This window comes from Theobroma cacao, chromosome 2, assembly GCF_053813885.1.
Source record: "Theobroma cacao isolate CCN51 chromosome 2, ASM5381388v1, whole genome shotgun sequence".
NCBI lineage: Eukaryota > Viridiplantae > Streptophyta > Magnoliopsida > Malvales > Malvaceae > Theobroma > Theobroma cacao.
This window is the reverse complement of record NC_142640.1, coordinates 2,895,481-2,923,175: the sequence shown is the minus strand read 5'-3', so window position 1 is coordinate 2,923,175 and position 27,695 is coordinate 2,895,481. Positions and strand designations below refer to the sequence as shown.

The window sequence follows — 27,695 nt, the reverse complement described above, 5'->3', positions numbered from 1 at the left end:
TTATACTTATTGAGTATTGACATGACATGTTGACTTGTCATAATTTAGAATGAAATTACCACATGATCATATCATGTCACATCATAATCCATTAAAACAAGTCAACATGTCATGTAACATAAAACAAACATGCGTCATTTTAATTAACACCATTTAGTCAATCGTTAATTAAAATGATTTATTTAATTCAAGCTAAAAATATATTAACTTAAATAAATATAATAAAAAAATGAAAATTTATTTAAATTTTGTTGTCAAAATTTTTTTTAAAATACGATACCTATATAAAATTACTTAGTTTACAACGCCAATAGGTATATATTTTTTAAATCACTGTATAGATACCCAAAATTGCTGACAATGAAAGGTAGGAGTTTAATCACCAGAAATTAAGTATTTCAAATTTTCAAATAACAGGGGACCCCTCTTTAGATTCATCACATCTTCGAATGTCAGTTTCGAATCCGGGTGATTCCAAATGTCATGCAATGCGTTAATTAATTTATATGAAATCGACCATTCATCCTATTAATGTAGGATGATAATTAAAATAATGGAATTTCCAATTATTTTTGTTCAAATTCCATAAATCTTTGCATACATGCATCATAGCACACATCACCAACAGCCGTGAGGACAGGCTGTTAATCTTTCACATGGAAAAGGCCTCAAAACATTGCTTTCGGCAATTGTTCAATGGCAGCACTTAACTAGGGCTTGTTTCTTTCGAAAATGATCTTCATATATCTTCCAAGTCAATGGTAACTGTGATGCAAAATCACAAATACAAAATTTTGTCGTTTTGATGTATACGGAATCAATAAGAATCAAAAGAGATGCTTATGTTTGATTGTTATATTTTTACTTTTTTTTTAATTTCTTGAAAAGATATTATGAAAAAACGAATATTAATTAACTAAAAGATAAAGTCATATAATTGAATTAAAACAATATTTTTCCGATTTGAGTAACTGTTTCTAATCTAAATATTCCTCAAAAAAAAAAATCTAAAATTTGAAACTAAACCGAAATATGAAGAGTATTAATTTTTGAATTTGGCGGATTACATAGGCAGAGGGAGGGGGTTAGTAAGGGCTCCGCCCCCTCTAAAGTTTCAAAAATTTATAATTTTGTCTTTGTTTTGTTTTTAAATTTTTAAATTTTACTTTTATTTTTAAAAAATTTGTTATAATTTCATCCCTCTAAATGTTGAACTTTTTGTTTTTGTCCACCTAAAATTTCAAAAATTTATAATTTATGTTTTTGTTTTGTTTTAAAATTTTATCTTTATTTTTAAAAAAATTTATAATTTTATCTCTCTAAATATTAAATTTTTTATTTTTACCTCCTCAAACTTAAAATCTTGACTCCACTAGTTGTTGATTATATATGTGAATTATAAAATTAAAGCATAGCCTTCATCAATAAGGAATTCATCCACTTGAAAAGGAACTTCATGTTGGAATTCCAAGTTAGTGGTCAGTGGCACTTGGAAAAAGAGTCCATAATTCCAAGTCAGTGGTCAAAACGATTGAAACAGAAGGGGAAAATGCAATAATCAATTAACACCAAAAGCCAAGCTCCCCAAGTAGAAACTACAAATCCAAATTGTTTTTACATCAAATTCTTTCCGAGGAAGGCTTTTACTAATTTGAAGCCTACTTTTCTTTAATTGAACTTTGAATATCCAAGAAGACTCAAAGGGAAACAAACAAGTACTAGTTCTCAAGTCAAATTTTATAATTTAAACTATTATATACATATATAAGATTGAGATAAATCTGAATTAAAATGAGTTATTCTCTTTTATAAGTAAAAAATTTAGTATAAGAATGATTTTGTGTAATTAAGTGAGATGAAATGTCACAAATCGTACTTCAGTACGAAATAAGATAAATTTTAAGTTTATAAATAAAGATTTACTTTCACTTGATTGGATTTAAATTGTGAATTTGTAATAAGTGATATCAGAATTTATTAATTTTTTAATTATATATAATTAATTAATTTTTTGTCCATATTCCTTGCCAAAGAAGAGAGAGATGGTCCACGGCATTAATGTTACAGAACGTAGACTAAGTACATTGTTTTCAGCTTTTGAGAGTTTGAGACATGACTTTTTTACGTAGAATTAGAGTTTGAACAACATTATCCGAATTGTCGATCTTTCCGGTAGTTGGAGAGATAAGGCATTGTGAACATGATTGCACGAATGATGTGCTTTCCTGTTTCTATTTATATATATATATATATATATATATATATATATATATATATATATTTATATATATTTCTCTTTCTCCCATCATTTTTTATGCTCTCTTTTCTCCCCTTTGATTTATGGACCCTTGGCCCGTGCGATCTATCGCTCATCCTGACCTTGTGACATTGCTATCTGGTTTAATTATGACTCCCCACCATCCACAGCATTGACTCTCTACGCCAATTCGCAAACAAATAATTATATTATATATATATATAGATATTCTTCTATGCTTGAAGTTTTATACCTGGAGTAATAAGGTGGGATCAATTACACCAACTTTTCAATAAAATCAACCTCAATTAGGCAATAATCTTTGATATAACAATTTAAAAAATTTCTCCAAATTCCCTTCTATACTTTGGGTTTTATTGATGAACTCGAATATTTAATTCAATATTACTTATAAGTGCAATAAAAGAAAAAAAAAAAGAATACTTCCATCATGGTCCCAACTTGCTTGATCAATTGTCCTCTTCTGTCTTGTGCAAAGAACAGCAGGTAGCTACGTAGGACCCAAGAGAACTGAGCTGCAATTTAATTCCAAGCTGTTGGGCTTTCATTTCCTTGATTTGTTCCTTTTTTCTGGCTTTTTACAATATTTTCGACTACTGTCAACTCTGTTTATTTGGAATTATCCAATCTTTTCCAACCCCTGAGTCAAACCAAGGGTGCAAAACGAAGAAATTTGGGAAGGGGATGTTTCGTTCTGTTCACGTGGCACGCTTGAGGCTTCAAAAAAAGCAATGCCATTGCCAGCAATGTGAAAAGGTTGTACGGACTGTTTGGTGCTGCTGCCCCCACCAGCTCTGCCTGATCAGTAGTTTTCCATAGTTGTAAACTCTAAGTAACTCTCCAGCTATGCTAGGCATTGAACAAAATGAGATATATATCCAATCAAAGAGATTGGACCGTCCTTTCTGACGCATTTAATTTAAACGTTAGGTGAAGAGACATATCTCCTTTTCTTCTTTATCCGAACTTTGCCTTATCACTCTTTCCTTTCCTCCCATCACCATTCACAACCAAAAAAATAATGGAAACGATGGGTTTTTTCAACATAAAGCGTTGTACTAATCTATTAAAATAGTAATTTAAAAGTAACACGCTTGGGGTAGGCCAGTAAGGTGGAGGTAAACCCACTAAACCGGCAGGTCTTAAACCTCCATGACCAGGTTCAATGTCTTCGTCTTGAGACCAGAAAACCAGCAGGAAGCCATGAGGGTAAAACAAGAAGAAGATTCACAAATTTTTAGCCCATTGTTTGGCAAGATGACAAGTTACCTGCCAGGAGGATATAATTTAACAGGAAGAGGAAAATGAACCTGACCCATCTTTTTCATTTTTCGGTTCTTTTTCCTGACGGGTTTTAACTCTTTTTCATATTCCCATTGCTCTATCGCTCTCTCCGCAGCAGGAGGAGCAGAACCAGTCATGATTCACAACAACAATGTGCTGGAATTTGGAACAGGACAAGGAAAGGACAGGTACATTTTCACTTGGGGGCAAGACTACGCACGTGCCCCCACATATACACTGGCCATGGAGAAATGAGAATCGATCAAATGCAATGAACATTGCATATGCCTTTATCTTCCCCAACAAGAACGGATCATCACATTGCGCCCCCCCCCCCCCCCCCCCCCCCCCTCCTTTTTCTTTAAAACCTTCACTGATAACAAAAAACCTTCACTGATAACAAAAACATAAGGAGGTTTCCTAACGCCATCACAGATGAAACGAAACACTTTTCTCTTCTCTGTCAACAGTTTACGTGCACTTCACACAACTGTGTAAATATGATGCAGAGAAATGTTTATTCTATCTGTTCTGGACCTTGTGGTCCTCTCTTTGTCCTTGTTTCTATCTTTATATGTAATTTTAAGCTTGAAGATTGTGATAGAATCTAATCACAAACGAGTTCTTATAAGAGTTTGTCGTTACAAAACATTTATATATATATTGAAATGATAATATTCAGATGCTAAGTCTAATTAACCTGAAAGAGAGTAAAAACCTGGTGAGGAAAAACCAAGACGCATCTCTGTTGACTACAAGTGATTGAGCCATAATTAGCTTATCGAATGGAAAAATAAATGTGGGCAATTCCTGGCACAGGTTAGCCCCAGCTAAAGGTGCACCAATCCACTAAAGAGAATAAAGAGTGACCTAGGAAATGGACCCAACACTGTTTCCCACCATCGGAGACCAAACATGGCACACTTGGGTGGATAATGCGTCCTATCAAATTTACCCCAAAATACTGATAATCCACCATCTTCCTCTGATAGTGCCTAATGCATGCGCACGTTAGCACACGCTATTTCTCTAGCTGATCGCATTGCTTTTCCACTGATAGCCGTGGCTTCATTTTTATGGAAAATGTTCTCTTAGATGCTGCGAATTTCAAGATTGAAGCGAAGGACATTGATGGGTGTGACTAAATCCTGATGGACCAAATTATCTTGATATATGCTTGATGATTGACACAAATTCTCTTTGGAGAAAAGAAATATCTGAAATGGTGTGGCTTGATATTGAAACTATGGTGCATAGCATAATGGGGTTCAAGGAAAATAAAGTATCCCACTATGGATGGATGGAGTAGGATTAGATTCACCATTTAAGATTCCTTGAGAACCTGTCTAAAGTCCAAACCATTCTTTTTATGCCAATCGTACATGGAATTCCCCTTAGCATTAAAACTCACCCTTGAAAAATTCATCTTAATTTTTGCCTTCCTTTTTCCCTTTCAGTAAAATTTACCAATAATTTTTTTGTAATTTTATTTTCTTTTCAAATAGCATTCTATGACTTCTTTTTTTCCCTATTAGCACTTTATGAATTTTTTTTTATCTCTTTAAAGAAATTTTATCTATATTTTTTACAATTTTAATTTTTCTCAAATAACTGTAAGTTTTTTTTAATTAACATCCTATGTGGATAATTTTTGTTCTCAGAAAAAACTAGATTATTAATTTTACATAGTAAAATTATAAAAATATATTTAAATTTGAACAAATAGGCTAACTTTGAACCGATAGTATTTGGGTAATTTTATGAGATAAAATTATTAACCTAATTCTTTATAAGAATAGAAATTATTCAAAAAATATTATTGAAAAAAATCTACACGTGCTAATTAAAAAAATTATAAAATGTTGTGTACAAAAAATTAAAATTAAAATAATAAAAAGTGTAAGTAGCATTTATACTTCCTTTTACGTTTTAAACAATCTTAATCTTCATTCTACACGTGTTTGAGTTGGACGTCTAGGCTTGAAAAATGAAAATCCATACAATTTTATTAATTCCCCCAAATTTAATCCAAGACCGAAAGAACTTGGAAGTTTTCAAATTGTTACACCTTTTTAATATAATGGCTGGCTGCTAACGTATACGTTAAATACAAGAATTTCCATAATTTCTAACATTCTCGAAGACTTCATTATTGAATTTGAAATTGGAAACCATATTTTTCTAAGATGGACATCGCTGCCACCTGTCACTTTACATCATCACATAAACAAATAAATAAATATGTTTTTCATTTAATTTTGCACTTTTTTGCCTTTTTTTCCACATCTTGAGTTTGACAGGTTCATTACCTCACACCTTTTTTTTTTTATTTTAAAATATACTTAAAATATTTAAAATAAAAAAAATCCTAAAAAATATTCAAGGGTTATATTTTTTATTGTAAATATTTCACCAAATTATTATGTTGTACGATAATAGATTAATCTAAATATATACTCATAAATGATATAAAAGGAATAACTATTTTTTTGTGAATATTTATAATTATTTTTAAAATAAATAATTGTTATCATGATTATATGCGTTTGCACGAGTTGAAACTTAAGCCTAATCTTGTATAACCCTAAGCTTTGAAAATAGAGTTTAAGTAAGTTTATAAATCACGAGCCTATATTTTTAATTCAAAAAATATACCGATAAGTGATGTTATAAATCTAAAATCTATCTCATTTCTTATTTATGTGAGATATGTGACACACGTAATCTTATTGAATGTAATAATTTAAAATGTAAAACCTAATTGTATAGTCTAATAATCTTGATATCTTAACACATTATTTTTCTTCTAAAAAAGAATAAAAAACTTAAAATAATTATTTTCTTGTGATAAAACTTTCACTAAATTATGAGTTAGAAGCGAGATTATGTTATTTTACTTGATAGTTGAATAATCTGAGTAAATATTCATAAATAATATAAAAATAATAATTTTTTTTGAATATTGATTATTCTTTTTTAAATAATCATTATTATGATGATTAATGTATTAGTTTAAAATGCATATTACTATGAATTTCAATGTCTTAGCATACTATTTTTCTTGTGAAGGAATGCAAACTTAAGATAACTTTTTTTAAACCAAGTACCATTAAAGCAAAACATCTCATGTTTGACATTTTTTTCCAATTTATTTGATGTTTTATAAAAAAAAAAAAAGCAAAGTAGCAAACAAATTTGAGGTGAACCGATTTTCAAATTTGATGAGATAAGATAACTTGTCGTGATGAAAAAAAGAAATTTGTACGAAAATTAAGATTAAAGCTTTAATTTTAATATATTTTATATTAAAATTTTTAAATCTTATTATAATGATGTTAAATACTTTTTTAATATGAAAGAAAAAAAATATTAAATATCTAATGAAGAATTTATTTACGGATATTTTAAAAAAGAAAGATTGAAAAAAAGAAAGATGGAAGGAATAGTAAGTAAAGTAAGTTTGAACATTTTCCACCAAAATGAATTGATGTAGAGAAAAAATTAAATCTTTCTAAATTTGACAATTTAAAAAATCCATTTCACTAAAAAAGGCTCTGAATTTCATGAATTGCTTTACCCAACAGTTAGTTAAACGAGCAAGTCACCCAAAAATCATCCACCGTCATGCTTAATGACGAAAATACCCTCATTTTTCAACATTCTACGCATGCTATTGGCCCTTTTCTCCGAACTTCCTTGATCGAATCTGTAGACAAACAGAAACCGGTTTTGAGTTTTGACAGTGAAGCTAGCGAGGTTTGACTTTGTTATTTCGTATCCCGTTAACGTGGTTAAAATTCAAAATCAATTATATTATATTATATTATATTTTGTAATATTAATTATTAATTATTTTTATTTTATTAAATATATTTTATAATATTGTAATTTATATTGTTATTTTATTAAAACTATTTTGTAATATTATAATCTATTTTATTACTTTATTAAAAATATTTTATAATATTTTATTATTTATAGTAATAATAATTGTCAATAAAATTTATATTATTTTTTTAAAAATAAAATAAAATATATAATATAAAAATTATATTAAAAATAAAAATAAAATATATAATATTAAAAATATATATAAGAGATGATATTATATAAAAATTAATAATAAAAAATATAAATATTTTAATTTATATTTTAATAAATAAAAATAATTTTAAAAATTAATAGTTTTTTTTAATAAAATATTCATAAATCAAATATTATAATATTATTTTTCTTATATATTAAACACTATAATATTATTTTTTTTACAAATACATTGTACCGTGAAATATTAAACACTACGTCCATTTCTATCAATAATACGTAATAATATCCACCGCCGAAGGCACGAAGATTTCATCCTACTTTTCAGAAATTAACACGTGTAACAGCTTAGTGGATCGAGATGAATCCACCGTTAACAATAGCGTTCGTGGCAATCAAAGTGTGCTGCCACGTGTTATCCCATCAAGCTTATTTCACGTTGATGTGGTGAAGTAGAATATCAAAGCCCATAAAACATGATTTCATTGACTCTCTCCACGCTATGAAGCTTCTCTCTCTCTCTCTTTTTTTTTTTAAATTTCTTCTCTCTCTATTACCATAGTGGTGTGGAGCCCAAAACTGGACCTTTGCTTTGCTGGCTTTAAACTCTCCATTGTTGGTCTTTTATGGGTCTTGTCTGCTGAGAATTGGAGGGAGAAACAAGAGAGATAGAAAAGCAAGATGGAAAGGAGAGAGAAAGAGAGTTTTTATAAGTTGTTGGGGCCAAAGCCAAAATCTTTCACATAAAAAGACTTCTCCTTTTGTTGAAGAAAAAAGAAAAAAAAAAACTCATCCATTTCTCTATTATGTGCTTTCCTCCTTCATCTTCTTCAATTATCTCATCACTAGTTGAAGCCAACCAAATCCCAACCTTTGTTTTTTGTCTTGCTCTGATTTGATTGATCCATAGATCTGCTAATTCCAATTTCATGCCCAGATGAAGTTTTTTCCTTTCCTATTTCCAGATCCTCCTTTTCAATTATAAACCAAAGGGGTCAAATAGAAAGGTCAGCTTCTTCTTCTTCTTCTTTTTTTAATATTTAGTGTGGGAAATACAAGTTGAATTATGATGCTTATTGGGTCTAAAGGGATGTCTGAAACTGGGCTGTTTAAAGTTTCAATGTGAAACATTAGACCTTCTGGATTTCCTAATGGCTGACCGACTACTTTGTTAGAAAAAAAGAAAGAAAAAGTGAGCTTTGACCAATTCCGTCGTTTTCAAAAACCCCTCCTTTGTGTTTTGTTGATTTTTTCAGCATAAGGAGCTGTTATGGTCATGGCTTTCTTGTTTAAAGAGGGAGCAGTTTCCGTTGTTTGAGCTTAATCTTAATAACTAAAACAAACTGAGAGAGGTGGTTTCTAGTACATCATTTATTTGATCTGCTAGTTATTCATTATATATTTATCAAATTTATTGTACTTTCTGATTGATGCTGTTAATGGCCCCTTGAGGAGTAGTGGAAGGTATAATTTGTAGTGGTCGCTTTCTTGGTTTAGTTGCTTTTGAGCCTTTATCGCACATTGCACTATTGCTAACCTTTTGGTGTGCTTTGTTGCTGATGTTGGTATAGTGTACAATTATTGTGTTGAGAAGCAGAGGATACGGTTCACTGTTCAGACTTCTAGGGTATAGTTTATATTCAGTGGTTATTTAGATGTGGAGAATTAGGAGGGGTTTTTGGATGAGATGAGGGATGTTATCTGGGTTGATGAACTTTTTGTGGGCCTGTTTTCGGCCAAGGTCAGATCGATACGTTCACACAAGTTCGGATGCTGGAGGTCGCCAAGATGGGCTTTTGTGGTACAAGGACACAGGGCAGCACTTTAATGGTGAGTTCTCAATGGCAGTGGTTCAGGCCAACAATTTACTCGAGGACCAGAGCCAGCTTGAGTCCGGTTGTTTGAGTTCACATGAGTCAGGTCCCTATGGTACTTTTATTGGCGTATATGATGGGCATGGGGGCCCAGAGACTTCGCGCTACGTCAATGATCATCTCTTTCAACATCTCAAGAGTAAGTACTTTTGCCTTTGCTAGGGTTTAGTTTTTGTTGCCGTCTATTTACTGATTAAGGAAGTAGAGGAAAGAAGTATTAAATAAGCAATTGTTTTGGATATAATTAATTGTTTAAAACTAATTAGTGTAGTGAACTTGCTGCAGCCGCAGTTAAGGGTTTGTTGTTTTGAGTCCAAAAAGTTATCAGTTCCTTGTTATCACTTTTGTTGTTTTGTGTGTCAATTCCGATTGGTAGCTGTAGAGCCTGGTATATAATACTAAAAGAAAGAAATAAAATTGCAAACATAAGAGTTATCTCTACGTGTTCTCTCTTTCCTTCATGCACTTTGCCATCGGTGGTGTTTGTTATTCTGAAATATTCTCTATGTTCAGGGTTCACTTCAGAGCAACAGACAATGTCAGTTGACGTGATACGAAAAGCATATCAAGCAACAGAAGAAGGTTTCTTGTCTCTTGTTTCCAAACAGTGGCCTATGAAACCACAAATCGCAGCTGTTGGATCCTGCTGCCTGGTTGGTGTTATCTGTGGTGGAACCCTTTATGTTGCCAACCTTGGTGATTCGCGTGCTGTTTTGGGGAGAGCTGTGAAGGCAACAGGAGAGGTACTAGCTGTTCAGCTGTCGGCTGAGCATAATGTCTGCATAGAGTCTGTAAGGCAGGAGCTGCAGACATTGCACCCTGATGACCCACAAATTGTAGTTTTGAAGTACAATGTATGGCGTGTAAAAGGTCTCATACAGGTAAGTTTCACTATGCAAACAATTTTTAATTTTAATAGTTACTTAACTGCTAAGATGACTAATTAATGTCGCCATTTTTAAACATTGATGCTTTTGCGTAGCGGTGACATTGAAACTTGCTTCTACTTGTGGCTTAAATCACCTTTGTTTACAAGAATAGCCATTTGCAAAAAAGGAGCAAGTACTAATTTTATTCATCTGTGCTGCAAGACGCATAGAGAGCTTGAACCAGTTCTTGTCCAAGTTGAGCACTATAGAGCATGCTGTTTATGAATTCTGAATATTTGAAAGTTTGTTTTAGCTAGCTTGATTTGTAATAAACTCTTAAGGTAAGGCATGAACCTGGGGCAATGTTTTATCCACTTGTGCTTACTTTTTGAAAAGTGAAAACTGAAAACAGGTCTTTAATGTTTTTGGAGTGAAGATGTATTTATATGGTTACATTTCCAAGGACAGTTTTCCGGAGAAAAAAGGGGTTTAATTTGTTAGAAAGAAATAGATATATCAGCTGCATGGTATCTTCTCCTCCCATGTGGTAAAGATAGTGTGGAGCTGAGGAGGGGAAGGATGCCGATTATTCAGTTGGATGCATGGATGTATCTGCAAAGCCAAAAGAGAAAGGGAAATAAGAAAAATCTTTGACTATGAGAGAACTTAGTAATTATCAAAGTTGATGGAAAGGGATAAAATAGCATTATTTACTGTTGCATAAAATGATGGAATCTAAAAATTTTGTTGGATTGTATGTTGATCTCTTGCAAGAAAGTGATTTGATGGTCATCCATGGATAACACTTATCCATATATTCCAGGTCTGGAACTAATAAGCTTAGTGGTGATCCTGGAGTTGGTTACTTTTGTACTTTAGGCTTTATTAGGGAATCACTTTAGCTGTACGACTTTTCAGCTCTGTACAGGTATATGAGCTTTGTTTCCAAAGAGGATTGGCGAAAGGAAATATCCTGACGTGCTAGGTTTTAATTACCCTGTGTTTTACAGTTATATGATTGCCAGGTTTTAAAGAGAGAATGAATTATAAGTAAAAATTCTGAGTGATGGTTTAAACTGGTTTCTGATGCTTAGTCAATTGGTTGAGAAACTTCCCAGCAAGTGCTCATTTGTCAATCAGAATCCTTATAAATATTGTAAAGCTTCTAAAAAATATTGTGAACCTAGTAGCATGACTAATTTCTTGGATTTCATATGTGAAGAGATTCTATTGCTGCCATGGGCAATTCTCCTTTCTGTGCAAATTTCCTGCTACAACTGCTATACTTTTTGTCAAACCTTGAACTAGACCAGAATGTGTGCACTGTCTTAATTCTATCTGTGATAAGATTACTAAAAACAACCCCTTGTTCCCCCAAATGAGAGATAGAGAGGTTTAGTACATTTAACAAGTGCATGCAATTTGTCCAGCAGTGCAAGATTATAATTTCCTTGCTATGGTTTTCCATGGTTTGTTCTGCTGCCTCTTACTCTTTGTGAGAGTTTATTAATGGAATTCTTGGCCTTTCAGGTTTCTAGATCTATCGGTGATGTATATTTAAAAAAAGCTGAGTTCAACAGGGAGCCTTTATATCCCAAATTTCGGCTTCGGGAACCTCTCAAAAAGCCAATATTGAGTGCGGACCCATCGATATCAGTGCACCAGCTGCAGCCACATGATCAATTCGTGATATTTGCATCGGATGGGCTCTGGGAGCACCTAAGCAATCAAGAAGCTGTTGATATAGTTCAAAATCACCCACGAAGTGTAAGTTTATGCCTGAATGTCAAATATTGTTAATCTTATTATGAACAGTATTCTTTTCTCCTATGCTGCTGACATTTTCATTTGGTTAGAGTATGAAAGCTTTTCTTGTTGGTCACTGATAATAGATTTTGGATTTCTAGTTTTTAATGAAGCTTTAATTAGTTATCTTGGGAACCTTTCCTTTTGTTGTGTGAGCTATGGCGTATAACTTGAAGTGCCATGACTGCTTGTTCAATTTTCCATCCTATTACTGCTGCTTGACAATTACCACTTTAATTCATAAGCCAAATAGCTCAACTAGAACAAGTCAACCAGTATGAACACAAGTTTCTAGTTCACATTTTATTCAATCTAGACCAATTATGAAAGGCAATATGCTCTGTTATGAACACTGTGCCTTTTCTTTTGAGTGGTTTTTACTGCATGCATACACATGGGACAATTTACTCACACACACGCATGCTCATGCATTTGTAGTTGTATAGAGGGGGCAGGAACAAGGTTCTGTTTGTCATGTAATATTTGTTTATTTCATTTTCCTTGTATGATTTTGAGTTATAAATTCATTTATAGATATATTGTTGCATTTGCATTTTATTGATGGCGTGAAGTTAATCTTAAAACAGGGTTCTAAAGGAGGAGAAAATTGACATTTTGTTGTGGACTTCATGCAGGGAATTGCAAGGAGGCTTGTAAAAACTGCTCTACAAGAAGCAGCAAAGAAGAGAGAAATGAGGTATTCTGACTTGAAGAAGATTGATCGTGGTGTCCGGCGGCATTTCCATGATGACATTACAGTAATTGTGGTGTTTCTTGACTCAAACCACGTGAGCAGGGCTAGCTCAGTTAAGGCTCCTAATCTGTCTGTTAGAGGGGGAGGAGTTAACTTGCCTCCTAATATACTGGCTCCTTGTACCACGCCAACAGAAGCTGGCAGTACCTGATCACGTCGTATCGCATGTTTTGCTTTGTTGTATCATTCTCTTATGTGAATACGAGGTAGCTTCCGAAAGCGAGAAGAGGAGCAAGCCTTCAATTCTTTAATGTACACCGTAACTTTTAACTGGAAACTAATACCTGCATTTAGCCTCTGTGCCAGAGAAAAAAACCCCTAAACAGAACTAGAGAAGAGTACGAGGTGACTATTATAGTTTACTAGATTATGGCCTGTGCGTTGCACACGGGCTTCTTTCTATTTGTTTTTTCCTTTCTCTTCCTACCTTATTTTTTCTTTTCTTTTTCTCTTTTTTCCTATGCCCTCCACGTGGTTAGAAGAGGAAGCCCCTTTGGGGCTTCCTTTTAAGTATGTTATAGATTTCCTGGGATAGTTTTCTTAGTCTTTATATAATAGTCTCCTTTTGTTCTTCAGTTGGTGCATTTGTCTCTTTGATGCTGTGAATCCCACAATGTGCAGAATATATTTCACATTCCTGTTTGCTTTTCACTCTCACATAATACCAACATATTAACATCTTTACTGATTCTAACGTGGCGGACAGTTTCGGTTGTGTAAAGGGGCAAATGGACAACACTGTTGGAAGCAATTATTTCATGGTGATTATATGTCCGTAGCGAGGTAATGGTGCAATTGGTGTTCAATGTGGAATTATCTCGTGCCGGGCTCTAGTAAGACAAATGGCCGACATATCAAACATTGGTGAAATCCCCCGGCCCCTAGTCTACTTTGTTGATCTTTTCCTCCCCTTATGTTTTTATCGTGTAACCTTTTCGTTTATCCATTTCTCTGATAGTCTTCTTTAATTCTGGGAAACAGGACTCTGGAATTTGTTCCTTGTGCATTTAGAAAAGAATTGCTGTATCCATATCAAAATCTTTTGGAGGTAACCAGGAAAATTCATTGCATAAAGGAAACAAACAGCCCATCTTGTACCTCTAAGGAAGGATACTTTTCAAGTACTACTAAATAAATTGAATGTTAGGCTTCTCAAGCTTCCATCAAGATTCTGTAGAAACCTGGCATACCTGCTTCACAACTGTTAACAGTGTTGGAATTCTATATTGATGTCAGATTGGGTGTTGTGGTGGTGGAGGTCATTACATTACCCGGAATGAAACTAGTCTGGAACAACTCCACATTTCAGGTTTCCTAATCCAGAATCTAGCAGGGATTATTGTCTGTTCAGGTCGTCCACCTGTCTGGTGGAAATTGGAGAGTAAGCCCAACCATCCATGTCCAACAACGTAGTGGTTGTTCAATAGTAGTACAGGACATTTGCAGTCAGGTTGAGGTTGTCCCAAGATTTTTAACTCTCTCATATTCTTATTCTGTCCTCAAGTCCAAATGGTTAAAGAAGGGAAAACGAAGATTAAAAAAAAAGGCAACTCTTCCACTCCCTGCAACACAGAAAGCACAGTTGTTATTTATTGACTTATTTCATTTCTTGCCATCCAACTCTTGATTCTTGTTCTATTCAAAGTGAATAACACATAGTTTTGGGGCAAACCAAACTTGGTTATTCAAAGTGGAGGAAGTAGGGAATTCCTAGGTGAGAAAAGGGGCCTTATCCCTCCCTATGTTGTCAGATTGTGTCAGGGCACATCCTCACAAAACCCACAAAGCATAAATCCTAACTTGCGTATTTGTGTTAGCCCTTGCCTCAACTAAATTGCCCTTCCTGTGTTATTCATTTAACTTCTCCAACCCTAAGGCCTGTGGCACCAATTTCCAAGCCATTAAGCTCATTAGTCATTACAGGATCTTGAGCAAGTAATAAATAAAGCAAACCACCAATGGACCATGAACACAAAGCTCTTCGACCACTGGCCCAGCCTTGGTGTCATGTTAACTCAGATATAATACTTTCAATCTTGCTCAAGAAAGTTGAGATTGACATGACTAGCATAAGAAAATCGATTTTTTTCAACTCTTTTTTGCTTGTAAATCCATGTAAGTTCAGTTTGTTATCCTGATTAAATGAAAGAAATGAAGCTTTTCAAAAGATATGATGAAGAAATATTTTTATTTAGGAAGTAAAAGGTTTGTGACATAAAAATAAAATATAAAATTCAGGATGTTAAAAAAAAAAAAGAGAGAGAAAATGGTTTAGATGAAGTACGAAGCAACTTAAACCTGAACAATGAACTCTGAGCGGAACAGGACTAGACAAGAGGAAAACAAAGCCAAAGGCATTGCAGTGAGTGACAAAATTAGTTATAAAGAGTTTTGGTGTTGGGATTGTGCTTAACAATACTTTGACTTGAAAGAGTTTCAGCAGTAATTTCAGCACCGTCTTCTTCTGTACTTTCTTTCCTTCTTTCTTTTCCTATTCGTTTGAAAGTTTAATCATCTGAAATCCTGTTAGAATCAATCATGGTGTATAATTTCTTAAATGCATCATTTGAATATGAGTATAGAAGAAGAAACTTAATTCAGTTTCCAATACTAGATAAATATGCCAGTTTTATGGTTTGGATGGCTACTAATATCAAATTTGAATCTTATTGGTAATCCATAGTTTAACTTAATTAACCCAGATGATGTGTAACATATCTATCAGGACGTCTTTTTTGAAAGTAAAATGAATCTGATGGCACCTTGCATGATTCAGGTTAATTATAACCTGCAAGTTCATAGTGTGGGCTAACCTAGCACTTTTTAGAGTTGAGGTTTTTGTGTGGCAAATGCTACAAGGGAAAGTAAGAGTTATGGATGAACTTGTTAAAAGGGGAGTGAACTTGAACAATAGTTTGCAATGTGTTTTGTGTAATGCTGATAGAGAAACTTGTGATCATTTTTTTGCAACTTGTAATGAATCATGGAAAATTTGGGCAGGATGGTGCAGGATATGGGGCACGATGTGGGTATTCCCGGCAAATGTAAAGGACCTGTTTGTTGTGTGGAACAAGTGGCAGTTGGGAGAGTTAGATGTCACACTTTGGAGAATGGGATTCTTTGCAGTTCTGTGGTCTATTTGGAAAAGTAGAAATGAAACTGTGTGTCAAGGCAAAGAATGGAACATGGATCATGTCTTCGAGTTGGCTAGGATTAGGGTGGCTTTTTGGGCGTACGCTAAATGGCCAAGGGAATATCCGACAGTGCTTGATGTGTATAGACAGCCCCCAACTCAAGGCCAGGAGGCAAAGAAGGGTAAGGAATGGAAGGGAATTTAATGGGGAAAAAAACTTTGTAGGGGCAATTTAAATCCAACGTCGATGGAACAGCTAGAGGATGTCCGGGGCCTGCTGGTATCGGAGAGATCTTGAGGAATCATAAAGGGGAAGTCAAAATTATCTTCTCCAAAGCTATAGGTGAGGCGGACTCTAATTGGGCCGAGATGATGGCAGTGAGGGAAGCGTTTACGATTTTCTCAGCTTCAAGATGGAAGGATAATTATAAACTCCTCATGGAGAGCAATTCGGGCAATACGGTAAAGTGGACGACTCATCCCGATACGGCTCCGTGGAGAATGAGAAAAGTGGTTCTACAATTGGAGAGTTTGAAAGAAGGATTGGAGGGATGGGAGATTCAACATGCCAGAGAGAGGCAAACCAGAGAGCTGATGCTTTAGCAAAGGAGGGTGCTCACCTTCAGTTTGACATCTTGAGAATCTTCACGTAAGCTGTTGATCTCTTTTTATTTCTGTTTAAGGCGAGTTGTGGTCTTTCTGATGTTGTGTGATTGTTTGCTAAAGCTGAACTGTCAGAACTATTGTTTGAAGATGAGTCTTGATGCAGGGAGGTCTTCCTGGACCGATGGTCGGTTAGGTTTCAAAGGTTGATACGTTTTTATGTTCTTAGGAATTCATATGTGTACAGGCTTATGGAATTTAGATAGGTCTTTAGCTCAACCCCTGGGTGCTTTGTAGGGGATACTTGTTGTTGGGTGGTTGTTGTACATGATTTTGGGGTCTTGTAATTTCTCCTGCATGTTTTCTGTTGTTGCGGGAGTGAGGTTTTTTGGGAGGATTTTGGGTTCTCCTGGTGTCTGTTCTTCGTTCTGGAGGGACTGATGCCTGACAGGGCTGTTCGTGCCATGGGATATTGGGGGTTATACCTGGTAGTTAGTGAGCATATCTTCCAATATCTGTGGTTTTGTCCTGCAACCAAGGTCTGTTTCTGAATTGGGGAACTTCTCTCCCCCTTTCTTCTTACTGAATGACTTCCAAAAAAAAAACCTGCAAGTTCATGTGGAATTGTCAGTAGTTCTGGCATCACATTATTCATTTATGGACCAAACAGGAACCTTCTTTTCCATACCACACCACCCAGAACCCTAAATCCTTGCAAAATATAGTGCTATTGCCAAAATCCCAGTTTTGAGAGAGAGAGAGAGCCAGCCTAAAACTTTCAAAGGAACAGATTTGTCCATGTAGCAGTAAATGACACTGACAGACAAGCTTAAACCTTCTGCTTTTGTAAATTCCTCCACTTAACAATTCATTAAAGGCCTTAAACATGTGGTAGGTAACACAATTATACTCCCATTATTAGAGACTAGAGAGGATTGCAAGGCAGGAAGGAGCAGTTAAAAAAAAACATGGATACCTAAGGAAAAGACAGAACTCTCTCTCTCGCTGTGGTTTTGGCAGTGGTCTGGTCGCTATCCTTTTACTACTAATTAACTATAGTACATTTGACTCCTCTTTTTACTCACAAGACTGCCCAATGGACATATGTCTGCTTCAAAAATCTGCGCTAAATTTGGCAGAAATATTTTTTTAATCTTTTTATTGCACTAAAAATGATATAGTGGGTGCTTGCCATTGTTGCACACCAATTTTATAGTGTAAAAATTCCAAACACTAGAGCTGTCCCTTCTCTCTCCTTCTCGAGCCCCTACCTTCTTTACCTTACCATCTAGTCTCTTTCCTGGCCTTTACTCTGTCATCTACTGCTCTACTTACTCTTTCTCTTATTTCACTCTTCATGATATTTAGTTTGCCTACTAATCTCAAACTAATTATAGTGTTTTAACGGATAATTATCAACATTTCAGCATAGGAAAAGAATTTTTTCCCCTCTCAAGGAATAAAGGTAAAAAGAAAATACAAGGAGGAACCACCTCTGTAGGATTCTTTTCGTATGTGGGTGCATGGTGCCAAGAGATGAAATGGGAAAATATAAAACTTTTGCAGGAGCTACGTTTCAGGAAGGAAACCAACTTTTTTTTTCTTATCAAAAGATGAAGTGGCTTATTCTAAAAATTCCCCAAAAGCTACATTTTCCTTCTTTGATTCTCTCAAACCTTTGTAAAATCTAACTCATTCTTCCATTTTGTTACAACCCCACCTCCTTTTTATCAGAAAATAATACTTATTGATTCCTTCCAAAGATCACCTTTCTTTACTTTACCCTGTCCCCATTTATTCAAAAGTAGTAGCTTGTAGGCCTGTTGAAACCAGAAAAACACCTCCAGGCTTTAGCAAGGGAGATGGGCAGTGTTGCTTCTAGACTAGAGGAACGAGAAGAAGTTGTGTCAATCTGTAGAGAAAGAAAACGCCTTATAAAGCTAGCAGAGATAGAAGATATGCACCTGCAGAAGCACATTGTAGGTACTGTCAAGCTCTTTATGCAGTGGCAGCTGCTATTAAGCTCTTTGTAGCTCGCCATTCTTCACCTTCTTCACCTTTCCTCCACCTACACCGCCAGCTACAGATCAAACTGTGATAACCAACACAATGTTCCTCCAACAAACACCTTCAGAGTCAACCCATGAAGCCATTGCTTGCGAGTCTTGTTATTCTTCAACAAGCTCAGGTACTTCAGAGGAAGACACTAAAGAAGAGGTGGTAAAGAGGAGAAGAAGAAGAACAACCTTGTGGGTACTTTTATATGCAAATGCCACCGCCAATGCCATCACCACAAAGAGATTTCGGTTGGGACTTTTTTAATCCATTTGATGTTGTTAGACCAGAGATTATAAGTGGGTATAACAGGTGTTCTGATGATGATTTAAGAGCGGTGAGAGAAGAGGAAGGGATACCAGAGCTAGAAGAGGTAGGAGATAGCAAAGAGGAAGAGAAAAAAGTTGTCTTTGTTGAAGAAAAAGATACTAGCTGCAGGGAGCATGAAGAGAGTGAAAGTGGTCTGATTAAAGTAAAGGAGGAGACTCATGTGAGCCAAGGAGAGCAGAAGGGGCTTACAGTTATTGACAGCCCAGAAAAGGAAAGGGAGCTTTTAGAAGCCGTGAAGGATATTGAGGATCATTTCATTAGGGCTTATGATTCTGGGAAGGATGTCTCAAGAATGCTAGAGGCTAATATGGTTCATTTGCAATCTGGTTTGAAGGAAATCAATCGGTGGGTACTTTTCCTTTTCCCCATTGACACATTTTGAGCTTCACTTGTGTTCTATCTTTATTTGCAACATTCTCGCTGCTTTTTAATCTACACCAAGCTGGTTTTGAAGAATATTTAGGTGGGTTTATTTTGTTCTACAAAAATTGTTAATTTGCCTTTGAAGTTATCTTCTGCTTGAAATTTGTGGGTTTAATGAGAAAAAAGGGAGGACAATGTGGCTACGAGGAATTTCTCTTGTCTGGTCTCAGGCTAGCTTTGCATGAGCCTTGGTTTTGATTTTAAGCCAGCTTTTCTCCAGGGTTGATGACATAATATTTTTACTTGGGATTTAATTTTTTCTTCTGGGTTTTAAGTGGGATTTCCTTTCCTTGTTTCTGTTGATCCTTGTCTTGCGACCTTTGTCCCAAGAGTTGAAACATCTGTAACTTGTTGTCCATAATCTTCTTCCTTAGGCCTTATACTGTTAATCTTTGCCATTTATTTATGCAGAATAATCCCCTTTTATGTCTAGTTTTAGTTAACTGCATGGGTTATTGACTTGTAATTACCTGTAAAATTTGTTTACCTAGTCTTGGCATGCCAGAAGAGAATTTACAATGCTTTTTCCATCAACTGAAACTTGTTTGAATTTCCTTTCAATTTCTTAATTTTCTTTGGCTTTTGTCATTGTTCCTTTGGATGTTTGCTATGTCACAGTTTATGTTTCTTCGTCATCCTCTCTGGGCCAAGATGTCAAACATCAAACCTTGCAATCATTTCTTTTTGCTTACTAAAGCTGGAAATTTCTGAGTCTTTATGCTCTGCTTTTGTGACATCACAAGCATATGCTATACCTTACAAAACAGAAAAATTATTATGAATATATCCTCTACTATAAGCTGTATTTGATCAATGTTAGACATTCATCTCATTTAGAGAAATCATTGACTCTGCTCATTTTTGTGCAGAGAACTCAACTAAACTCATCCAGGCTATTACATGGCATCGGTCCACATTGTCTAAACCTCCAAAATGAATTGATGTAGAGAAAAAAAAAATCTTTCTAAATTTGACAATTTAAAAAATCCATCTTGCTAGAAAAAGGCTCTGAATTTCATGAATTGCTTTACCCAACAGATTGTTAAACAAACAAGCCACCTAAAAATCATCCACCCGCATCCATAGTGACGAAAATACCCTCAGAATGTAACATTCTAGGCATGCTATTGGCCCTTTTCTCCGAACTCCCCTGATCGAATCCATAGACAAACAAAAACAGGCTTTGAGTTTTAACGATGGAGCGAGCGAGGTTTGACGCTGTTAGTCCGTTTCTAACAGTAACCTGTAATAACGACCACCGCCATACGCATGAAGATTTCATCCTACTATCCAGAAATTAACACGTGTAACAACTTAGTGGATGTAGATGAATACACCGTAACACCGGTAATAATAACGTTCGTGGCAAGCAACCTGTGCTGCCACGTGTGATCCCTTTCATCTTATGTGGTGATGTTGAATACCATAGTCCACAAAACTTGATTTCATTGACTCTCTCCAAGCTGTGAATCTTCTCTCTCTCTCTCTCTCTCTTTTTAATTTCCTCTCTCTCTATTATCATAGTGGTGTGGAGCCCAAAACTGGACCATTGCTTTGCTGGCTTCAAGCTCTCCATTGTTGGTCTTTTATGGTCTTGTCTGCTGAGAATTAGAGGGAGAAACAAGAGGGAGATGGAAAAGCAAGATAGAAAGGAGAGAGAAAGAGAGTTTATGTAAGTTGTTGGGGGCCAAAGCCAAAATCTTTCACATAAAAAGACTTCTCTTTTTGTAGAAGAAATAAAGAAAAAAAAAAAGAACTCAACCATTTCTCTATTATGTGCTTTCCTCCTTCATCTTCTCCAATTATCTCATCACTAGTTGAAGCCAACCAAATTCCAAACTTTGTTTTTTCTCTTGCTTTGATTTGATTGATCCATAGATCTGCTAATTCCAGTTTCATGCCCACATGAAGTTTTTCCCTTTCCCATTTCCAGATCCTCCTTTTCAATTATAAACCAAAGGGGTCAAATGAAAAGGTAAGTTTCTTCTTCTTTTTTTAATATTTAGTGTGGGAAATACAAGTTGAATTATGATGCTTATTGGGTCTAAAGGGATACGTGAAACTGGGCTGTTTAAAATTCTCAATGTGAAATATTAGACCTTCTGGATTTCCCAAGGGCTGACCGACTGCTTTGTTAGAAAAAAAGAAAGAAAAAGTGAGCTTTGACCAATTCCGTTGTTTTCAAAAACCCCTCCTTTGTGTTTTGTTGATTTTTTTAGCATAAGGAGCTATTACGGTCATGGCCTTCCTGTTTAAAGAGGGAACAGTTTCTGTTGTTTGAGCTTAATCTTAATAACTAAACAAACTGAGAGAGGTGGCTTCTACTACATCATTTATTTGATCTGATAGTTATTCATTATATAGTAATCAAATTTATTGTACTTTCTGATTGATGCTGTTAATTGCCCCTTGAGGAGTAGTGGAACGTATAATTTGTAGTTGTCGTTTTCTTGGTTTAGTTGCTTTTGAGCCTTTATGGCACATTGCATTATTGCTAACCTTTTGGGTGTGCGTTGTTGCTGATGTTGGTATAGTGTACAATTATTGTGTTGAGAAGCAAAGGAGGATACGGTTCACTGTTCAGGCTTCTAGGGTATAGTTTGTATTCAGTGGTTATTTAGATGTGGAGAATTCGGAGGGTTTTTTGGATGAGATGAGGGATGTTATCTGGGTTGATGAACTTTTTGAGGGCCTGTTTTCGGCCAAGATCTGATCGATACGTTCACACAAGTTCAGATGCTGGAGGTCGCCAAGATGGGCTTTTGTGGTACAAGGACACAGGGCAGCACTTTAGTGGTGAGTTCTCAATGGCAGTGGTTCAAGCCAACAATTTACTTGAGGACCAGAGCCAGCTTGAGTCTGGTTGTTTGAGTTCACATGAGTCAGGTCCCTATGGTACTTTTATTGGCGTATATGATGGGCATGGGGGCCCAGAGACTTCGCGCTACATCAATGATCATCTCTTTCAACATCTCAAGAGTAAGTACTTTTGCCTTTCCTAGGGTTTAGTTTCTGTTGCCATCTATTTACTGATTAAGGAAGTAGAGGAAAGAAGTATTAAATAAGCAATTGTTTTGGATATAATTAATTGATTAAAACTAATTAGTGTAGTGAACTTGTTGCTGCCACAGTTAAGGGTTTTTTGTTTTGAGTCCAAAAAGTCATCAGTTCTTTTTTATCGCTTTTGTCGTTTTGTGTGTCAATTCCGATTGGTAGATGTAGAGCCTGGTATATAATACTAAAAGAAAGAAATAAAATTGCAAACATCAGAGATATCTCTACTTGTTCTTTCTTTCCTTCATGCACTTTGGCATCGATGGTGTTTGTTATTCTGAAATATTTTCTATGTTCAGGGTTCACTTCAGAGCAACAGACAATGTCAGTTGACGTGATACGAAAAGCATATCAAGCAACAGAAGAAGGTTTTTTGTCTCTTGTTACCAAACAGTGGCCTATGAAACCACAAATCGCAGCTGTTGGATCCTGCTGCCTGGTTGGTGTTATCTGTGGTGGAACCCTTTATGTTGCCAACCTTGGTGATTCGCGTGCTGTTTTGGGGAGAGCTGTGAAGGCAACAGGAGAGGTACTAGCTGTTCAGCTGTCGGCTGAGCATAATGTCTGCATAGAGTCTGTAAGGCAGGAGCTGCAGTCATTGCACCCTGATGACCCACAAATTGTAGTTTTGAAGTACAATGTATGGCGTGTGAAAGGTCTCATACAGGTAAGTTTCACTATGCAAACAATTTTTAATTTTAATAGTTACTTAACTGCTAAGATGACTAGTTAATGTCACCATTTTCTAAACATTGATGCTTTTGCATTGCTGTGACATTGAAACTTGCTTCTACTTATGGCTTAAATTACCTTTGTCTACAAGAATAGCCATTTTAAAAAAAGGAGCAAGTACCACTTCTATTCATCTGTGCTGCAAGACGCATAGAGAGCTTGAACCTTCTTGTCTAAGTTGAGCACCATAGAGCATGTTGTTTATGAATTCTGAATATTTGAAAGTTTGTTTTATCTAGCTTGATTTATAATAAATTCTTAAAGAAAGGCATGAACCTGGGGCAATGTTTTATTTGTTCGTGCTTCCTTTTTGGAGTGAAGATGTATTTATATGATTACATTTCCGAGGGCAGTTTTCTGGAGAAAAAAGGGGTTTAATTTGTTAGAAAGAAATAGATATATCAGCTGCATGGTATCTTCTCCTCCCATGTGGTAAAGATAGGGTGGAGCTGAGGAGGGGAAGGATGCCTGTTATTCAGTTGGATGCATGGATGTATCTGCAAAGCCAAAAGAGAAAGGGAAATAAGAAAGACCTTTGAATATGAGAGAACTTAGTAATTATCAAAGTTGATGGAAAGGGATAAATTAGCATTATTTACTGTTGCATAAAGTGATGGAATCTAAAAATTTTGTTGGATTGTATGTTGATCTCTTGCAAGAAAGTGATTTGATGGTTATCCGTGGATAACACTTATCCATATATTCCAGATCTGGAACTAATAAGCTCAATGGTGATCCTGGAGTTGGTTACTTTGCTACTTTAGGCTTTATTATGGAATCACTTTAGCTGTATGACTTTTCAGCTCTGTACAGGTATATGAGCTTTGTTTCCAAAGAGGATTGGTAAAAGGAAATATCCTGACGTGCTAGGTTTTAATTACTCTGTGTTTTACAGTTATATGATTTCCAGGTTTTAAAGAGAGAATGAATTATAAGTAAAAATTCTGAGTGATGGTTTAAACTGGTTTCTGATGCTTAGTCAATTGGTTGAGAAACTTCCCAGCAAGGTCTCATTTTTCAATCGGAATCTTTATAAATATTATAAAGCTTCTCAAGAAAATTGGGAACCTAGAAGCACGACTAATTTCTTGGATTTCATATGTGAAGAGATTCTATTGCTGCCACGGGCAATTCTTCTTTATGTGCAAATTTCCTGCCACAACTGCAATCTGTTTTGTCAAACCTTGAACTTGACCAGAGTGCGTCACTGTGTTAATTCTATCTGTGATAAGATTACTAAAAACAACCACTTGTTCCCCCCAAATGAGAGATAGAGAGGCTTAGTACATTTCACAAGTGCATGCAATCTGTCCAGCAGTGCAAGATTATGATTTCCTTGCTATGGTTTTCCATGGTTTGTTCTGCTGCCTCTTACTTTTTGTGAGAGTTTATTAATGGAATTCTTGGCCTTTCAGGTTTCTAGATCTATCGGTGATGTATATTTAAAAAAAGCTGAGTTCAACAGGGAGCCTTTATATCCCAAATTTCGCCTTCGGGAACCTTTCAAAAAGCCAATATTGAGCGCAGACCCATCGATATCAGTGCACCAGCTGCAGCCACATGATCAATTCGTGATATTTGCATCGGATGGGCTCTGGGAGCACCTAAGCAATCAAGAAGCTGTTGATATAGTTCAAAATCATCCACGAAGTGTAAGTTTATGCCTGAATGTTAAATATTGTTAATCTTATTATGAGCGGTATTCTTTTCTCCTATACTTCTGACACTTTCATTTGGTTAGAGTATGAAAGCTTTTCTTGTTGGTCGCTGATAATGGATTTTGGAATTCTAGTTTTTAATGAAGCTTTGATTAGTTATCTTGAGAAACTTTCCTTTTGTTGCATGGGCTGTGGCATATAACTTGAAGAACCATGACTGCTTGTTCAATCTTTTTGCATCCTATTACTGCTACTTGACAATTACCACTTTAATTAAGCAAAATAGCTCAACTAGAACAAGTCAACCAGTATGAACACAAGTTTCTACTTCACATTGTATTTAATCTAGACCAATTATGAAAGGCAATTTACTCTGTCGTGAACAGTGTGCCTTTTCTTTTGAGTGGTTTTTACTGCATGCAAGCACGTGGGACAAGTTACTCGCACACATGAAGCACATGCGCACATGCTCATGCACTTGTTGTTGTATAGAGGGGGCAGGAACAAGGTTCCCTTTCCTTTCTGTTTATCATGTAATATTTCTTTATTTCATTTTCCTTGTCGTATGATTTTGAGTTATAAATTCATTTATAGATAAATTGTTGCTTATGCATTTTATTGATGATTTGAAGTTCATCTTAACATTTTGTTTTGGACGTCAAGCAGGGAATTGCAAGGAGGCTGGTAAAAACTGCTCTACAAGAAGCAGCGAAGAAGAGAGAAATGAGGTATTCTGACTTGAAGAAGATTGACCGTGGTGTCAGGCGGCATTTCCACGATGACATCACAGTAATTGTGGTGTTTCTTGACTCAAACCACGTGAGCGGGGCTAGCTCTGTTAAGGCTCCTAATCTATCTGTTAGAGGGGGAGGAGTTAACTTGCCTCCTAATACACTGGCTCCTTGTACCACGCCAACAGAAGCTGGCAGTACCTGATCTTGCCGTATTGCATGTTTTGCTTTGTTGTATCATTCTCTTATGTGAATACGAGGCAGCTTCCGAAAGCGATAAGAGGAGCAAGCCTTCAATTCTTTAATGTACACTATAACTTTTAACTGGAAACTAATACCTGCATTTAGGCTGTGTGCCGGAAAAAAAAAAAAAAACCTCTTAAAAAGAACTAGAGAAGAGTACAAGGTGACGACAATTATAGTTTATTTCCTGGGATAGTTTTCTTAGTCTTTTTATAATAGCTCCTTTTGTTCTTTAGTTGGTGAATTGGTCTCGTTGATGTTGTGAATCCCACAATATGCAGATTATGTTGCACATTCCTGTTTGCTTTTCGCTCTCACATTATACCAGCATAGTAACATCTTTACTGATTCTGACGTGGCGGACAGTTTCGGTTGTGTAAAGGGGCAAATGGACAACAATGTTGGAAGCAACTATGTCATGGTGATTATATCCGTAGCAAGGTAATGGTGCAATTGGTGTTCAATGTGGAATTATCTCGTGCTGGGCTCTATTAAGACAAATGGCCGACAGATAACTTTGGTGAAATCCCGCCGCCCCTAGTCTATTTGGATGATCTTTTCCTCCCCTTCTATTTTTATCTTGTAACCTTTTTGTTGATCGCACTGATAGTTTTCTTTAATTCTGGGAAACAGGACTCTGGAAATTGTTCCTTGTTAATTTAGAAAAGAATTGCTGTATCCGTATCAAAAGCTTTTGAAGGTAACCATGAAATTTCATTGCACAAAAGAAACAAACAACCCATCTTGCACCTCTAAGGAAGAGTACTTTTCAAGTGCTACTAAATAAATTGAATGTTAGGCTTCTCAAGCTTCCATCAAGATTCTGTAGAAACCTGGCATACCTGCTTCACAACTGTTAACAGTGTTGGAATTCTATATTGATTGGAGATTGGGTGTGGGGGTGGAGGCCATTACATCAACCGGAATGGAACTAGTCTGGAACAACTCCACATTTCAGGTTTCCTAATCCAGAATCTAGCAGGGATTATTGTCTGTTCAGGTCGTCCACCTGTCTGGTGAAAATTGGAGAGTAAGCCCAGCCATCCATGTCCAACAACGTAGTGGTTGTTTAATAGTAGCACAGGACAGTTACAGTCATGTTGAGGTTGTCCCAATATTTTTAACTCTCTCGTATTCTTATTCTGTCCTCATGTCCAAAAGGGTTAAAGAAGGGAACAAGGAGATTAATAAAAAAAAAGCAACTCTCCCACTCCATGCAGCACAGAAAGCACAGTTGTTATTTATTGACTTAATTTATTCCTTGCCATCCAACTCTTGATTCTTGTTCTATTCAAAGTGCAGAATACATATTTTTGGGACAAACCAAACTTGGTTATTGAAAGTGGAGGAAGTAGGGAATTCCGAGGTGAGGAAAGAGGCTTTTTCCTCCATATGTTGTCAGATTGTGTCAAGGCATACCCTCACAGAACCCTCAAAACGTAAATCCCAACTTGCGTATTTGTGTTATCATTTGCCTTCACCAAATTGCCCTTCCTGTGTTATTCATTTAACTTCTCCAACCCTAAGACTGTGGCGCCAATTTCCAAGCCATTAAGCTCATTAGTCATTACAGGATCTTGAGCAAGAAATAAATAAAGCAAACCACCAATGGACCATGAACACAAAGCTCTTCGGCCACCGCCCCAGCCTAGGTTTCGTGTTAACTCAGATGTAATATTTTCAATCTTACTCAAGAAAGTTGAGATAAGAGAATTGATTTTTTTCAACTTCTTTTTTGCTTGTAAATCCATGTAAATTCAGTTTGTTATCCTGATTAAATGAAAGAAATGAAGCTTTTCAAAAGATATGATGAAGAAATATTTT

At 35.7% G+C, this 27,695-nt stretch overlaps 3 protein-coding genes across 3 annotated transcripts; all 3 read left to right on the top strand.

Annotated features, from left to right (window-relative positions):
• Nucleotides 1-8,105: 8,105 nt before the first annotated feature.
• On the top strand, nucleotides 8,106-13,484 carry LOC18607514 (putative protein phosphatase 2C 46). Its single transcript, XM_007041714.3, has 5 exons — nucleotides 8,106-8,613; nucleotides 9,178-9,619; nucleotides 9,994-10,361; nucleotides 11,880-12,116; nucleotides 12,791-13,484. The coding sequence occupies exons 2-5, from the start codon at nucleotides 9,301-9,303 to the stop codon at nucleotides 13,058-13,060; spliced, it is 1,194 nt and encodes a 397-aa protein (XP_007041776.3). The 5' UTR covers nucleotides 8,106-8,613; nucleotides 9,178-9,300; the 3' UTR covers nucleotides 13,061-13,484.
• A 3,213-nt stretch (nucleotides 13,485-16,697) lies between these two features.
• Nucleotides 16,698-20,412, top strand: LOC18607512 (uncharacterized). Its single transcript, XM_018115327.2, has 2 exons — nucleotides 16,698-19,375; nucleotides 20,323-20,412. Exons 1-2 carry the CDS (start codon nucleotides 18,909-18,911, stop codon nucleotides 20,333-20,335), a joined length of 480 nt encoding a protein of 159 aa, XP_017970816.2. The 5' UTR covers nucleotides 16,698-18,908; the 3' UTR covers nucleotides 20,336-20,412.
• Nucleotides 20,413-20,895: 483 nt separating this feature from the next.
• LOC18607510 (putative protein phosphatase 2C 46) lies at nucleotides 20,896-26,165 on the top strand. Its single transcript, XM_018115326.2, has 5 exons — nucleotides 20,896-21,428; nucleotides 21,988-22,432; nucleotides 22,807-23,174; nucleotides 24,655-24,891; nucleotides 25,564-26,165. Exons 2-5 carry the CDS (start codon nucleotides 22,114-22,116, stop codon nucleotides 25,831-25,833), a joined length of 1,194 nt encoding a protein of 397 aa, XP_017970815.2. The 5' UTR covers nucleotides 20,896-21,428; nucleotides 21,988-22,113; the 3' UTR covers nucleotides 25,834-26,165.
• The last annotated feature ends 1,530 nt before the right edge of the window (nucleotides 26,166-27,695 follow it).